Below are 16904 nucleotides of genomic sequence, written 5' to 3'. Positions count from 1 at the left end.
ATATCAAAACCAATGTGATGCAGTGAAATCATGCTTAAGGTGAAATTTACAGTCTTAAATATTCATATGAGAAAAGAATACAATATAAAGTAATAAACTCTGTACCCACTTGTATCAGTCGGGGTCCCAGCAGATAATAGGCATCACGTTCAAATTAGGGTAATTCAAGGAGGCTTTACTTATAAAGGGATGAATTATAGAGGTGTGGGTGGAATGAAGGAAACTGAAAGAGAATATGCTAGTACTGAGGTTGTTGTGAGCATTCCTGGGCCCAAAGGAAATTTCTAGAACCTGGAAGGAGAAAGTGTCATGTAGAGCAGGGCATCTTGAGAGAAGTGTTGCCTTTCAGTCAAGAGACGCAGCAAAAAACAAAACAAAACAAAACAAACAAACAAACAAAAAAAGAGACGCAGCAAACCCAGAGCAACCCTGCCAGGGGGAACCCAGGGAAATAAATAGCCTGACCTAACTGTTCTACCTGCCTCTAGTTTTGGCCAGGTCTCCTCATTGGGTTAAATTCAATCAGAAGCTGGAAGGCCAGGCACCCTATTGATGGAGTCCACACAGATTGGCCTCCTGGGGCAGGAAGGAGCAGGTTGGAGAGCGGATCTGGAGGGGCAGACAGAAGCTATCCGTCACATCATCTCAAGAAACTAACAGCAAACAAGCAGATAAATAAACCCTCCCCAAAAGAATAAAGATAAGCCCAGAAATTAATGAAATATTAACAGAATAATGAACAAATGCCAAAAGCTGGTTTCTTGGACAGATTAACAAAATTGATGAATTCTGGCAAGACCGAGCAAGAAAAATAGAAAATCAAATGAGCTGTATCAGGAAGGAAAAGGGGGATAACCACAATGACACAGAAATTAACAAGATAGTAAGAGGATATTATGCCAAAAATATTTTAAATCTAGATGAAAGAGGCAAATTCCTGCAAAAATAAAACCTACTAAATATAAATCACAAAGAAATAGAACACCACAATAGTCTTATAACAATAAAATACATTAAAACTTTCCCACAAAGACATTCCAGGCCCAGATGCCTTCAGGGGTGAGTTCTACTAAATATTTAAGGAAGAAATAATGCAATTCTCATACAAATTATCCAAGAGACTAGAAAAAGAAGTGGCTAGCATAAACTTGACGCCAAAACTCAACAAAGACTGTATGAAAAAAGAAAATTCAGACCAAGCTCACTTGTGAACATAGACACAAATATGCTAAATAAAATTTTAGCAAATAACAACTAAAAAGGATTATACATCATGACCCAGTTGGGTATATTCCAGGAATGCAGGACTAACATTAGAAAAATGAATAAATACAATCTGCCACGTTAAGAGAAACGTGACATAATTATCTCCATAGAGGAGAACTTTCTTAATCTTCTAAAAGTAATTTTTCTTTTAAGGTCTGAAAATACTAAGTATTGACAGAGACGTGGAGTAAAGGAAGCTCTAATATACTGCCGATGGGAGTAAAAATTGGCATGATCACTTTAGAAAACAGTTTGGTCTTACCTAGTAAAGTTGAAGACATTCACATCTTATGACTCAGTATTTCTACTCCTAGAACTAGCACATGGAATTGAGTGCATATATACACCAGAGTGTTGGAAGCAGCAATGCGCATATTAGCCTTGCACTGAGGGAAATGTTCATCAACAGTTGAATGCATAAATTATATGCAACCTAACCAGGGAAAACGGTTGAAGTCAATCAAACAAATGAATTACAGCAACATGAAAAAGAAGTCCAATGAAATAATGTATGCACATTGATTCTACCTAAAACAGGTGAAACAGGCTACAGGAAAACAGGCCACAGAAAAACAAGAATCATAACATTGGGACAATGGTTACCTTTGGGGTTTGGGAGAAGGTTGCGAGTGGCAGGGGGTCAGGTCAGGGATTTCCAAGGTACCAACAAGGTTGTTCTTTCTTGTTTTTTTTTTTTATAAATGTATGTATTTATTTATTTGTTTTTGGCTGCACTGGATCTTTGTTGCTGCACATGGGCTTTTCTCTAGTTGCGGCGAGCAGGGGCTACTCTTCCTTGCTGTGCGTGGGCTTCTCATTGCGGTGGCTTCTCTTGTTGTGGAGCACGGGCTCTAGGTGCACAGGCTTCAGTAGTTGCAGCACACGGACTCAGTAGTTGTGGCACACGGGCTTAGTCGTGGCTCGCAAGCCCTAGAGCGCAGGCTCGGTAGTTGTGGCGCATGGGCTTCATTGCTCCGCGGCATGTGGGATCTTCCCAGACCAGGGCTCGAACCTGTGTCCCCTGCATTGGCAGGCGGATTCTTAACCGCCGCGCCACCAAGGAAGTGCCAGGTATAGTTTCATAGGTGTTCACTTTCAAACAACTGATGAAGTTTTTAATGAATTTTTCCATGTGTGTATATATTTTTTGCAATAAACAAGTAAAAATAATACCCAAAATTGTGATATTGCTGTGTGGGATAAATAAGTATGTAAAGCACCTAGCTTAGTGCTTGGTATGTGGTAGGAGCTCATCCTAGATGGGTTTCCCTCACTCTACATGATATTAAGCTAACTCTCTGTGTATGTAAGTACTAAATGGAGGGAAATGACAGCAACTGTTTTTGCTCAGCAGCCAATAACAATCTGTTGGATGAATTTTGTCTGTTTTCTTAGGGAGTCAAACTCAGTGTGAAATTAATAAAACTGATTTATCACTTTTTTTCTCAGTGTCTACATTTGGACATTAAGATGCTTAGCCAAGATTTGGGGCTTGGTCTGGTATAGTAAGTGGGTGCTTGGAGCCACCAGAGAGAAGAGGGAGGGTAAGATCCAGTTTCAAGTTTTTAGTCCAACTGTCCCTACAACAGAAGTTACCACTGGGGGATTCCCTGGTGGCGCAGTGGTTGCGAATCCGCCTGCCAATGCAGGGGACACGGGTTCGAGCACTGGTCTGAGAAGATCCCACATGCTATGGAGCAGCTGGACCCATGCACCACAACTACTGAGCCTGCACTCTGGAGCCCATGAGCCACAACTACTGAAGCCCACATGCCACAGCTACTGAAGCCTGCACGCCTAGAGCCTGTGCTCTGCAGCAGGAGAAGCCATCACACCGAGAGGCCCTCACACCGCAGCGGGGAGTGGCCCCCGCTCGCCACAACTGGAGAAAGCCCGTGCACAGTGACAAAGACCCAATGCAGCCAATAAATGAATGAATGAATGAATAAATAAATAAATCTATTTTAAAAAAAAGAAGTTACCACTGTCTTTGGCCTTTACAGGAATCCACCTCCGGACCATTGGGCTTTAGTGAGCGGTCTTCCCACTTATGTTGCCCAAAATGGCCTGGTAAGTAATTCAACTTTGAAGGGGGAGAGTTTTGAGTCAGGTGGAAAGGTGAAGGGATTTCAGATCAAGAGAGTGGGAAAAACGATGGGAAGTGTGTATCTCTAAAAGCCTGGTTCTCCCGTTTCTCAATTCACTTGACGGTGGTCCAAGGGGATGCGCAGAGAATTGACATTTGAAGAAATATGAAATACACAGAGAAAGAATCCTCAGATGGAAAGGTGCGTAGTCTCAGTGACAACTAAAGATACTTATGCAAATGTCAGGGATAAAGTCACAAGTAGCTGGTCCACCAGGCTCACCACAGAACAAGTCCCAGCCTCTCATCCCAGAGACTTAGTTGCCACTCCCAACACCCACCCCCACCGTCCCTGCCACATTTCCAGCCACACAGCAGAGCTCAAATGCTCTATCTCCCCCCATGCCCTACCCGCTTGGGTTGCAGGGTAGAGTGAAAGTATCCCCTACCTTAGAGAGAAGGGTCATAGCTGCACATCACCCCAATATTTGAGCCTGCTTATCTCTGTATCCTTCCCCAGGCACACACACTACACAGTGCTGTTCATGTATCAGGGTGTTTATTTATTGGGCATTTTCTATGTGCCAGGTGCTGTGGTTGGCTCTGGGGATACAATGATAGATGAATCAAATAGTTTCTGTTCTGAAGCTCATCATCAAATGGGAGATATCTTTATGAACAGATACTTAGACTATAATGTGATAAGGCCAGATAGAGATGTACATGGTATATTCTAGGAACACAAAGTAGGAAGCATCTAAACCAGCTTTACTTGCCAGAGTGTTTTGGTCTGAGTTTTAAAATAAATAGGGGTTAGGGGCTTCCCTGGTGGCGCAGTGGTTAAGAATCTGCCTGCCAATGCAAGGGACACGGGTTCGATCCCTGGTCTGGGAAGATCCCACATGCCGTGGAGCAACTAAGCCCGCGTGCGCTCCACAGCTGCTGAAGCCCACGCGCCTAGAGCCCGTGCTCCGAAACAAGAGAAGACACTGCAGTGAGAAGCCCGCGTACTGCAACAGAGTAGCTTCCGCTCACTGAAGCTGGGGCGTGCCCATGCGCAGCAATGAAGACCCAACACAGCCAAAAATAATAAATTTAAAAAAAAAATAAATAAATAAATAAATAGGGGTTAGGCAGGTGGGGCAGGAAAGGGGACTGCAGGTGGAGGAAACAACATGGACAAACAACTAGGGCTTGGAGGTTTGAAGCGACACAGAGTGTGCAGTTCCGTGTTGCTGGAGTATTAGATTTGAGACAGGAAGATGGCAAGAGATGAGGCTTGAGAGGGAGGGAGGGGCCAGATCACAGTAGCCTTGGACGCCAGGTCAAGAGGGTGGAACTTTAATCTACAGGCGATGGGTTTTTAAGTAAGATGTTGGCACAATGAATTTTCATTTTAGAAAGAAAACTCTGAATGCTCCCTAGAAAATAGATCTGAAGGGACTAAGACTGGAAGCAGAGCGAAAAGTGTGTCCTTACAAACAAGAGATGAAGAACACCTCAACAAAGGCAAAGGCAGTAAAGAACACTAACTGTCTTCATTGCTAACAGCCATGGAGTGCTTATGATGAGCCAGGCAGTGAATACATTTGCTCATTTAATACTCATGACTCAGACAGAGATGAGGTGGAGAGAGGGAGATCAGGGCTCAGATCTAACACTGAAAGGGCTTTGTGATTGGTTGTGAGCAGAGAGGGAGGGAGAGAAGGACCAAAGCCAATTTCAGGCTTCTAGACTGGACAGATAATGCTGCCACCAGGTTTGGATGTAAGATGCTGAGATCAGTTTCAGACAAGGTACAACAGAGACTTTTTTTCAGAAGTAAGTGTCCAGCAAGTAGCTAAAGAGATGACTCTGATGCTGTGGAGTGAGAGGACAGATGGAGGTAGAGATTTGTGTCAACAAAAGGTAGAGATCTGTACTGACTATACTACAGACAATATGATAGTATATCTGGTTCTTGACCACTTTGCTCCTAGGAGCAGATGGTACTTGAAACCATGAGTGTGGATGAAGTCACCAGGGAGAGTGAGGGAGACTCGGGTAGAATACTGGAGGATGCCAGCATTCAAAGATTGGGTGGAGGAAGAAGAGTGTGTGAAGGAGAATCAGAAGAAGGGTTGAGAGGTGTCTGGAGGCCCAGGAGAGGGTAGTGTCATGGAAACCAAAGAAGTAGAAAGTTTCAACAAAGAGAGAGAATAACAAATGCAGCAAAAGTGATCCAGTGAGATAAGAACCAAAAACTCCCATTGGGCTTGGCAGTTAGGAGGCCATTGATGGCCCTGATGAGAGCAGGCTTGGTGGCAAGGTGGAGGCAGAAACCAGCGGGTGGTCTGCTGAGGTGTGGATGGGTAATGAGAAGGTAGAAAATGCAAGAGAAGGAGGAGAAAACCTGATGGTCACTACAAAGACCACACTGGGCCAAGGGAGGATTTTGTTTTCAAGGTTGGGAGAGAATCAAGCATGCCCATGGACTGAGGCTAAAGAGCCCTCAGAGAGGTTAGAAATCAGGAGAGAACAATAGCAACTGATGGAATTGGCCCAAGGAGAGGCCAGAGGCGTGGTACAGTGGGTGGGCAGTCTTGAACAGGAGCAGGGACAGCTCATCCTCTCAGACAACAGAATGGTCTGATCTACTGGGATAGGCAGGGTCAAAGCAAGCTCACATGGTACCTTTTTGAGAACTAGAAAAAGGTGTCCCTTCTTGATGGATGAAAAGAGAAAGGCTAGGGCCATTGTTCTGAAAGTCAAGAACAGGCTGGATTTCAACTCCCAGTCACCCCCTCAGCCAGATGCCTTTGTGCAGTGCACATGCTACACAGCTGTATACAGTGGCCCCATAGGCAGGACTCTGGAGGGATCAGATAAGTGTTATCTGCATGATAGGGTAAACTGGTCCCATTTTCAGGAGAGGAATCTTGCAATATAAATACAACCAGAGCTACAGCACCTTTTACTTCTTCATCTGCTGTGAAGTTTACAGCACAAGGAAAAACTCCTTCCTGACAAAACAAATATAATTGATTCAAAGATGTTTAGAGTCGCATTATTTACATTAATTTAAAAAAACTGGACATAACCAAATACTCAACAAAAGGGGGCAATAAAATGGGACACCTTACTATAAAACTACAGTCATCAAAACAGTATGGTACTGGCACAAAGAACAGGAGAAAAAGCCCAGAAATATGCCCACACATATATCATCATACATCATTGTTGTATGATCAATTAATCTACAACAAAGGAGGCAAGAATATACAATGGAGAAAAAGTCTCTTCAATAAGTGGTGCTGGGAAAACTGGAAAGGTACATCTAAAAGAATGAAATTAGAACATTCTCTAATACCATATACAGAAATAAACTCAAAATGGATTAAAGACCTAAATGTAAGATCAGACACTATAAAACTCCTAGAGGAAAACACAGGCAGAACAGTCTCTGACATAAATCACAGCAATATCTTTTTGGATCCACCCCCTAGAGAAATGAAAATATAAACAAATGGGACCTCATTAAACTTAAAAGCTTTTGCGCAGCTAAGATAACCATAAACAAAACGAGAAGACAACATACAGAATGGGAGAAAATATTTGCAAGCGAAGCAACCAACAAGGGATTAATCTCCAAATTTTACAAACAGCTCATGCAGCTCTATATCAAAAAAAAAAAGACAACCCAATCAAATAAATAGGCAGAAGATCTAAATAGACATTTCTCCAAAGAAGACATACAGATTGCCAAAAAGCACATGAAAAGATGCTCAATATCACTAACTATTAGAGAAATGTAAATCAAAACTACAGTGAGGTATCACCTCACACTGGTCAGAATAGCCATCATCATCCAAAAAAAAAGATACAAATGAACTTATATACAAAAACAGAAACAGACTCACAGACTTAGAAAACAAACCTATGGTTACCAAAGGGGAAAGGTGTGGGGGGTAGGGATAAATTAGGGGGTTGGAATTAATATAGACACACTACAATATATAAGATAGATAATCAACAAGGACCTACTGTATAGCACAGGGAACTCTACTCAATACTCTGTAATAACCTATATGGAAAAAGAATCTGAAGAAGAATAGGTATATGGATATGTATAACAAAAAAAGAAATAAAAGATGAATGAGATATGAAAAAAGCTAACATTAAAAAGAAGAAAATGAGACACTATACAGCTATTAATAACAACAACTTGTAGCCTTAACTTTCTCAAAGCTTGGAAATGACTCTGAAGTGAGGCAAATGGTAAGAAGCCATGTTTATAAGGCAGTTTTCCTGTTCGGTAGCCTCAGTTAATAATTCGAAACCATCTTAAGCATGTCTACCTGATGAAAAGAATGTGAATGCCTTGGATAAGGACGTGATATTTCTGAAAATAGCATGCCCATTGCCCTCAATGGGTACTCTATCAAGTCTAATCATAACTCCATTATTCCTCTTTATGGCTTTCAGATCTGCAACATCATGAATGCACCTGCAGAGGACTTTTTTGCATTCCAGGTAAGTTATTTTTTATTTACTCTCTCAGTCATATGATATTTTTCCCCCCAAAGAAGATTCAAATACATTAGAATCCATCTACTTTATTGGGAAGCAGTCTCAACAAAGTCAAAATGTGAGTGCAAAAAAGTCATGTGCCCATGGAAGTGGGGAGAGAGTTAATTTGGTAAATCCAAGGTCCCATTTGGTTTTAAGGTTTACACCCTTTGCTTTCTGGCCTCAGGACCTTTGCTTATGCTGTTCTCTCCCTTACTACCATCTCTTGTCCAAATCCCCTCTGCCCTTCAATGATAACCCCAAATGCTATGAAACTTCTATGAAGTTTTATTCTGCTTCCCCTGGCTGAATATCATTTCTGTCTCCTTAGGATTATCATGGAATGTTGTTTAGTATTCCATTTGATTTTGTTTGTTTGTATTTTTAAAAAATGTTTGCGGAGGGCACGCCCTGGGCCAGGCATGGGCACGATGCTACACCAGCTACAGAAGTGGACCAGACAGGCATGGTCTTTGTCTTCAGGAAGCTCATGATCATATGGGGAAAGAGGCATGTGGAGTGCTGGTCAGGACAAGAGCAGAGGGACAGAGGAGGGACTCTCCCAGGGGGGCTTGACTTCATCTGGGAAGAGTCAAGGAACATGTCCCTGAGAAATTATGTTTGGGCAGTAAAGAAAGGAGAGAGGATTGCAGGAAAGAGAGGGCTTGTTGGAAGGAACCAGAGTAGACCAATGAGACTGAGGGGAGAGTGGCAGGACGAAACTCTAGAGAGGTAGACACAGGCCAGGTCACACAGGGCTTAGAAGGCCATGCCAAGGAGTTTGGCTTTCTTACTCTATTTCCCTTACATCATCTTTCATGATCCTTCCTTGTCTTTTAGGTTAATTCCTCTTAGCAAAATATAGACTTCCTTTGGTCAAAGATCAGAGCTTATCTTTCTTAACATGTGCAGCTCTGGGTGCCCTGTCAATATTTCTTGAGTTTAGCATGCTAGGTTTATGAAAACCAAATCATGAGCAGTAAGGAAATAATTAAGAAGGAAATAAAAATGACTCATAGCAAAATTAGTGGGTTTTTTTTAACTCCTTAAATAACATTATGAAAGACCTTAGAGAGAATATCCTTCCAAGGTTAAAACCATATGTCTTGGGCTTCCCTGGTGGCGCAGTGGTTGAGCGTCCGCCTGCCGATGCAGGGGACGCGGGTTCGTGCCTCGGTATGGGAAGATCCCACATGCCGCGGAGCGGCTGGGCCCGTGAGCCATGGCCGCTGAGCCTGCGCGTCCGGAGCCTGTGCTCCGCAACAGGAGAGACCACAACAGTGAGAGGCCCGCGTACCGCAAAAAAAAAAAAAAAAAAACCATATGTCTTGTGTTGTGATGTTGACCACATCAGTGTGACAAGGCAAATTGTTGCTGAGAGTTGCTAACCTGATCATAACCACAACAGAACTTGATCTTTACCCAAGTCATCTGATTAACTGTAGTTTACCCACTTTAATAAATAAAATCTAATCTTGTTTTTAGATTCCAGTCTTCTGTCTCCAACTCATCCTCCACAAAGTAGCCTGAGTGATTTTTAAAAGAAAAACATAAGATGCATCAAGTAACTTCGCTCCTTAAAAATGTTTAATACTAAAAAAAAATGTTTAATACTTTCCCATTTCACTTTTATTCACTTCCAATAAAATCTGCTTCTTTATCATGGCCTTCAGAGAGGCCATGATAGAAAAGGTTAGGGAGAGAGCTGGGAACTTGAACTCAAGTTTTCTGACTGACAGCCCTATGCTCTTTGGACTATATTCCACATACCTCTGAAGTCACTCTCCTACCAGGTGCTGAGTTCAAGAGCTACTTAAATAATAATAATTATCATCTCACCACCTTTAAAATTTTGGAACTTTCGAGCTAGAAGACTCTCCAACTCCAGGAAGCCTTCCTTGACTTCCTTCCCTCCTCTGGCTCCCACAGTACCTTGCAAAACTTCCCACATGCAGTGTGATTGCCTGTTTACCTTCCAGATGTGAGCAACCTGAGGACAACACCTCTGCCTTATTTTTCTTGGTTCTCCCATCTTCTAGTTCAGGTTCTTGTACATTGTAAAATACTTGATAAATCTTCAGTGAATCAGTGGAAAAAAGGCTAGAAATTGTCTAGTTATCCCCATTTTATAAATGATGAAAGTGAGGCTCAGAGAGATGGGAAATGACTCACAAATGGTACCTTATGATTGATCAAGATATTTCACCTCTATTTTCTCATTTGTTCCATGAGGTACATACTCTTACTACCAGCCCCATCTATAAATGAGAAAATTGAGGCTCACGGAGATAAAACGACATGCCAAAAGGAATACAGAAAGGCAGGTCGGGAGGCAAAAGGTACAGGCTACATCCAGTTGATTAGTTCAAAGTTACAAGCATCACCCACATGGCCCCTTTTAAGCCAGTCCCCTGCAGTTAGCTCCTGTATCTGAAAGGGAAACACTACCTCCCTGGACTGTTTGTTTGCATCATTAGATCCCAAATACATAACTCGCTGCCTGGCACATGATGGCCCTGACATTTTGGGGATGAAAACAGTATAGCTATCTGGCTTATGGCACTCCCACCAGATGGGCAACCTGCTCATGGCGTTTGGCAACTAAAATCATGCAAAACCCAACAAGGTCTAACCTCTTGCCACCCCCTCAGCCAATCAGGGTCCTAATGCAGCATGAAGTCCATTACAGATACCTCTGCAGCCTGGTACCTGAAGCAAACTTACTCTGGCTCTTCTCTTGCAGAAAGAGCCTCTGGATGAGTCAGGATGGATGATTAAAAATGTCCTTTCTATGCCAATTGTGAACAAGAAGGAAGAAATTGTCGGGGTGGCCACGTTTTACAATCGCAAAGATGGGAAACCCTTTGATGAAATGGATGAGACCCTCATGGAGGTACGGTTTTTGAGGAGGCCTCTAGACGTGGTATTCAGAGTCGGCTCATCAACGAACTTGGCTTCCAGAGCCGCGTGGTGGGGCCCTTGCGTGCTGCTGCCCTAGCTCAGGAGGGATGGGAGCTCACCTCGTAGACACTTTCCTGACTCAACATTTATTCTCTTTGCTCTCTCTTCTGTACTGCAGCAGTTGTCAGAGAAATCTATATTCCCTTTTTTAAAAGATTAGTAAACTTTACCTTTTAGAGAAGCTTTAGGTTCACAGTGAAATTGAGCAGAGAGTACAGAGAGTTCACTTACATCCCATGTCCCCACATACGCACAACACTTTCCCTTTTCGTGAAATTATTAGACATCAGGATGGTGCTTCATGTGTGTTAGAGCTTTATTCAAAGTGCATTCCCATCCATTGTTTCATCTTATCCTAACAACATCTCTTTGAGGAGGGCAGCACACAGCGAATCAAACCCATTTTGTAGCTGAGAAAATGGAGGTTTAGAGAGTCTTGCCCTAAGTTACAGAGGCAGGATCAAACCTGGATGTTCTGCCTCTGATTCTTCCTCTTTCCTTTCAGTCTTTGACTCAATTCCTGGGCTGGTCTGTCTTAAATCCTGACACTTATGAGTCAATGAACAAACTTGAAAACAGGAAGGATATTTTCCAAGACATGGTGAAATATCATGTGAAGTGTGACAATGAAGAAATCCAGAAAATCTTGGTGAGTAGTGTTTTTTTCCTGTTTCTACTCTAGAAATGGCTGCTCTGGGGACAGCTGTCCCTTGCAGGGTTATCTCAGTCTTAGAACCAGACCTTGGCTTAACAGCTCTAGAAACTCCATTTTTCTCTGTGCTCAGGGCTAACATGGTACTAGAGATGGAGTCACCAACCACAGTCCCTACTCTGAGAGAAAGCTCTATCTGAGAGACCAATGGACATGGTCAGTTGCTCAGAGCCTCCCTCCATGAGGTCAGCTCACTTAGAAGACTCAATCTTTCTGAGCAAAGAAATAGTTCAGAGGGGGTTAGATATTTGTAGGAAGCCCTCACATAGTTTCATCACTGTACAGTATATAAGGTAATTTCACACTTATGATGCTTACAATAGCCCAGTAAGGTGGGCAGAGAAAGGATTTTTTTTTTTTGGCCGTACCACATGACATGTGGGATTGTAGTTCCCTGACCAGGGATCGAACCCATACCCCCTGCATTGGAAGCTCGGAGTCTTAACCACTGGACCGCCAGGGAAGTCCCAGGGTAAGAATTTTTACCCCCATTGTAGAGATGAAGAAATTGAGCCCCAGAAGGGGGAAGTAATTTGTCCCCAAATCACCCAGCTTGTTAAATAGGTCTCATTTAGCATTCAGGATAATGAGCAAATTATCACTGTGCTGAAAGGGCTGCCTTGGGGAGGTAGTGAGCACCCCATCATGAGAGGTATCTAAGCATAGGCTGGGTGATCATATATCAGGGAAGCTATAGAGGAAAATCCCACCTGGGTGGGAAATTGGATGACAGACTTTCAAAGATATGTGAGAATCAGTGATCCACCATCCCTGGGATTTTGGTCTAAAAAAGATCAAGATTTTAGAAGTAAACAGAATTAGCCAAAGGGCATTGGATATGATGCCCAGCTGAGTTCCCAAGACTTTGGTTTATACACTGCACAAGTTGAAACAATATAAACCAATGTTTTCAGAGGGCATTTCTTAAGCCGGGAAGATACAACAAATTTGATCATTTTGATCCCAATAACTGATAAATCCAAAGGAGAAAACATCCAGTATGGATGAACTGACCCATGGTTTGCTTGTCTCAGTCCATAATTTTAAGCCAAATGATGGATATGTAGACCCTATGGAGGCATAGCTTCAGTGAACCAGTTAAAAGTTAATAGACTATACTCTAGATCAAGAAATCTGAAACCAGTTATTGGCTCCAGCTTCCCCCCTCCTGTAGCACATGGGGAAAGAGGCCCAGAGAGGGAAGGAACTTGTCTCAAGTCACACAGTAAGTGAGAGGAAGAGCCAGGACCATGAGCAAGGACTCCAGACCCCCAGTCAGCGATAATAACAATATCAACAACAGCATTACTTAATTTTAGCACTATGTGCTAAGCACTGCTCTCGGTGATTTACATGCGTTATTTAATTTAGTTGCATATATGTTTTTGGAAATGACTTTGCATAAGGGAATTCCCTGGCGGTCCAGTGGTTAGGACTCTGCACTTCCATTGTAAGGGGCATCAGTTCGATCCCTGGTCTGGGAGCTAAGAACCCACGTTTAAAAAAAAAAAAAAGTCATTTTCACAATGTTGATTCTTCCAATTCAAGAACATGGTATATCTCTCCATCTGTTTGTATCATCTTTAATTTCTTTCATCAGTGTCTTATAGTTTTCTGCATACAGGTCTTTTGTCTCCTTAGGTAGGTTTATTCCTAGATATTTTATTCTTTTTGTTGCAATGGTAAATGAGAGTGTTTTCATGGCACATATATACAATGGAATATTACTCAGCCATAAAAAGAAACGAAATTGAGCTATTTGTAATGAGGTGGCTGGACCTAGAGTCTGTCATACAGAGTGAAGTAAGTCAGAAAGTGAAAGACAAATACCGTATGCTAACACATATATATGGAATTTAAGAAAAAAAATGTCATGAAGAACCTAGGGGTAAAACAGGCATAAAGACACAGACCTACTAGACAATGGACTTGAAGATATGGGGAGGGGGAAGGGTAAGCTGTGACAAAGCGAGAGAGTGGCATGGACATATATACACTACCAAACGTAAAATAGATAGCTAATGGGAAGCAGTCGCATAGCACAGGGAGATCAGCTCGGTGCTTTGTGACCACCTGGAGGGGTGGGATAGGGAGGGTGGGAGGGAGGGAGATGCAAGAGGGAAGAGATATGGGAACATATGTAGATGTATAACTGATTCACTTTGTTATAAAGCAGAAACTAACACACCATTGTAAAGCAATTATACTCTAATAAAGATGTAAAAAAAAAAGACTTCGCATAATCTAATTTTAACTTGCCAGTTAAGTACTTTTATTATCCCCATTTTACAGATGAGGAAATGGGAGATCCAAGCCAGTAACTGGCAGAGCTTGAGTATGCACGAACGGCTCCATGGCTCCAAAGCACATGACCTTGAATTTACTTGTCAATAAGTTGGTAGCTCTGTTGCAAGAACTTTAGTGGAAGAAGAAAAAAGGAAATGGAAAAGTAGAGATATATTTAGACCTTAGATGTAGTAAACTAATCCTTTTCTCTGCTATTTTGGGCCCCGGCAGAAAACCAGAGAAGTGTATGGGAAGGAGCCGTGGGAATGCGAGGAAGAAGAACTGGCTGAGATCCTGGTGAGCTGGGCAGCAGCACTGGCCCTGACCTGTTACAAGCGCAGGGTGTGCCCCAAGCATGGGCGGGGAGTGTCTCTGCCAAGCATGACCCTTGCCACTCTGCTCTGATCCTTCCAGCGGACTCGGGATAGGGACAGGGCTTGGGTGGGGGGGATAGGAGAGGGACCCAGGAACTCTTCCTGTGTCCCAGTCACTTGACTCCATGTTTCACACAGCAAGAACAGCTGCCAGATGCAGAGAAATATGAAATTAATAAATTCCACTTCAGCGACCTGCCCCTGACGGAACTGGAGCTGGTGAAATGTGGAATACAGATGTACTATGAGCTCAGGGTGGTGGATAAATTTCACATTCCTCAGGAGGTGAGGTCGAAACAAATGTTTGATTTCCCTTTTTCTTTTCCCTGTTTCTTTTTTGCTTGCCTTAAAAAAAAAGTCTGTAAACTGCCTTAAAAAGAGTGTACCCTCAGCTTTTAGGATTTAAAGCATTAGTCACATCGCACAGATGCGTCACCTATCAGAAAAGAGACACATGGTTCCTCTGAACTGTGGTGTTTCTCAAGGTGGGTATTGAGGCATTGAGTTCTGAAGACTATGGATAAATGGGATGCCAAAAACGGTCCTACAGTCAAACAGAGTGGGAAAAGTGGGTTAAATCCATTTAAACAGGACTTTTTCCCCTGCAGGATTCCTTAGGTGTGCTGTGCATCTAGGGGGACGGGGATGGATCAAAAGGTGGAGGTGGGGGGTATATCGCGTGCAGAATTTCCCAGACTTCTTTGATTAAAGCAGCGGTTCTAAATGTGTTGCCCCAAAGCACATCAGCATCACCTGAAAACGGATCAACATGGGCGCATGGGCGCGCGCGCCCCACCATCCCACCCCCCCACCACACACACACACTCCTAGCTGTAAGGAATCAGAAACTGTTTTCACAAGGCCTCCCCACAGCCCGGAGCGATTCAGACGTGCACTCAAGTCTGAGAACCAGTGATTTAAAGACCCCTTTGATTTTTCTCCCGTAGAGTTCCTTTAAGCTCCTCCCAGGGCCTTGTTTCATAACCACGTCCATTGTCATAGTACCTAGCAGTCTGCAAAGTGCTCTCACAGCCTATTGCATCTATTGCTAGTTCCCACACGTGGTCCAGGGTGGGGGCTGGAGCATCTGGGGTTCAGCAGGCAGCATCCCCCCCACCACCCAGCCTTGGCGCAATGCTGCTCCCTCACTGATGTGCATGTGTTCGCAGGCCCTGGTGCGGTTCATATATTCCCTGAGTAAGGGCTACCGCAGGATCACCTACCACAACTGGCGGCACGGCTTCAACGTGGGGCAGACCATGTTCTCCTTGCTGGTGGTACGGCGGTGGCGGCATCTGGGCAGCGTGGTGGGTGGGACCGCGGGTGGCTGCGAGCTCCCGCCACACTGGGACGACCTCATGCAGCTCCCCTAGCAGCAGCGGCATCATTCTTCTACTTACTGCTTTTTTAAAAAAAATGCGAAAAGAGTACATGCTTAGCATAAATGAATTCCAAGAAGAGAGAAGTATATAAAATAAAAAGTAAAAGAAAGCTACATTCTTCTCCCACCCCCAAGCCAGTATTTGGAGAAAACCATGACACAACTCCTTCAAGATTTTCTTCTAAGAAGCATTGAGACATATTTGTTCACACACACATACACAAAGTTTATTTTGTTCATAACCAATTAAATATTATTATTCTGTAACATGCTTTTTTCATTTGCAAATATATAAATATATTGATCACATTCTTTAAATATATTTTTATTGTGGTAAAATATACATAACCTAAAATTTACCATTTTAACCATTTTTAGGTGCACAATTCAGTGGCATTAAGTATGTTCACAATATTGTGCAACCATCACCACTCTCCATCTCTTGAAATTTCCCAACTTCCCAAATAGACACCCTGTCCCCATTAAACAATATTTTTTTTAAATTAATTTATTTTATTTTTGGGTCTTCGTTGCTGTGCACAGGCTTTCTCTAGTTGCAGCGAGCAGGGGCTACTCTTTGTTGCGGTGGCTTCTCTTGTTGTGGAGCACAGGCTCTAGGGACTCAGGCTTCAGTAGTTGTGGCTCGCGGGCTCAGTAGTTGTGGCGCAGGAGCTTAGTTGCTCCGCGGCATGTGGGATCTTCCCGGACCAGGGCTCGAACCCATGTCCCCTGTATTGGCAGGTGGATTCTTAACCACTGCGCCACCAGGGAAGCCCTAAACAACAGTATTAATTCAGCTCCCCATTTCCCCTGTCCCCAGCCCCTGGCAACCACCATTCTACTTTTTCAGTCTCTACGAATTTGATTATAGGTATCTCACATAAGTAGAATCATACAGTATTTGTCCTTTTGTGTCTGACTTATTCCACTGAATGTTTTTAAGGCTTATCCATGATCTAATTTTATGGCTTCAGAGTATTCTGCATTGTTTAAGTAGACCATAATTTCTTTACCCAGCTCCCCTATTGTTGGACATGGGGGTTGTTTTCGATCTTTCACTGTTACACACAGTGCTACTGTGTCCTTGGATGGACATACCTATGTGTATGTGTCAGTCTTTTTGTCTCAGAGGGTTTGCAGTTTCTATATTTCATTTAAAAGTGTTTTCCCATCCAGGTTATGACACACATCTCTGCCCTTGCCCAGCCTCCTCATCCTCATTCCTTTTCCTTGTGGCCGGAATGGTCAGGGCAGAGTAAGCTCTAGGGCCAGGAGGCAGGAATTTTGGCT

At 43.1% G+C, this 16904-nt stretch overlaps 1 protein-coding gene across 2 annotated transcripts in view; it reads left to right on the top strand.

Moving 5' to 3' along the window:
- The window catches only part of PDE6A (phosphodiesterase 6A), a gene marked incomplete at its 3' end in the record, with an annotated part of 66413 nt that overhangs the window by 28813 nt on the left and 20696 nt on the right, over positions 1-16904 (top strand). For both annotated transcript variants that reach the window (XM_081233765.1, XM_081233764.1), the window contains 7 exons: positions 3270-3336; positions 7817-7864; positions 10644-10793; positions 11367-11510; positions 14091-14156; positions 14372-14518; positions 15403-15510. In XM_081233765.1, coding sequence (XP_081089891.1) covers positions 3270-3336; positions 7817-7864; positions 10644-10793; positions 11367-11510; positions 14091-14156; positions 14372-14518; positions 15403-15510 — 730 coding nt within the window. The remainder of the gene's footprint in view (positions 1-3269; positions 3337-7816; positions 7865-10643; positions 10794-11366; positions 11511-14090; positions 14157-14371; positions 14519-15402; positions 15511-16904) is intronic.

The sequence above is a fragment of the Mesoplodon bidens genome (genome assembly GCF_964165515.1).
Source record: "Mesoplodon bidens genome assembly, chromosome: 4".
Lineage (NCBI taxonomy): Eukaryota > Metazoa > Chordata > Mammalia > Artiodactyla > Ziphiidae > Mesoplodon > Mesoplodon bidens.
Note: the sequence above shows the minus strand (reverse complement) of the source record. Positions and strands in the feature narration are given on the sequence as shown.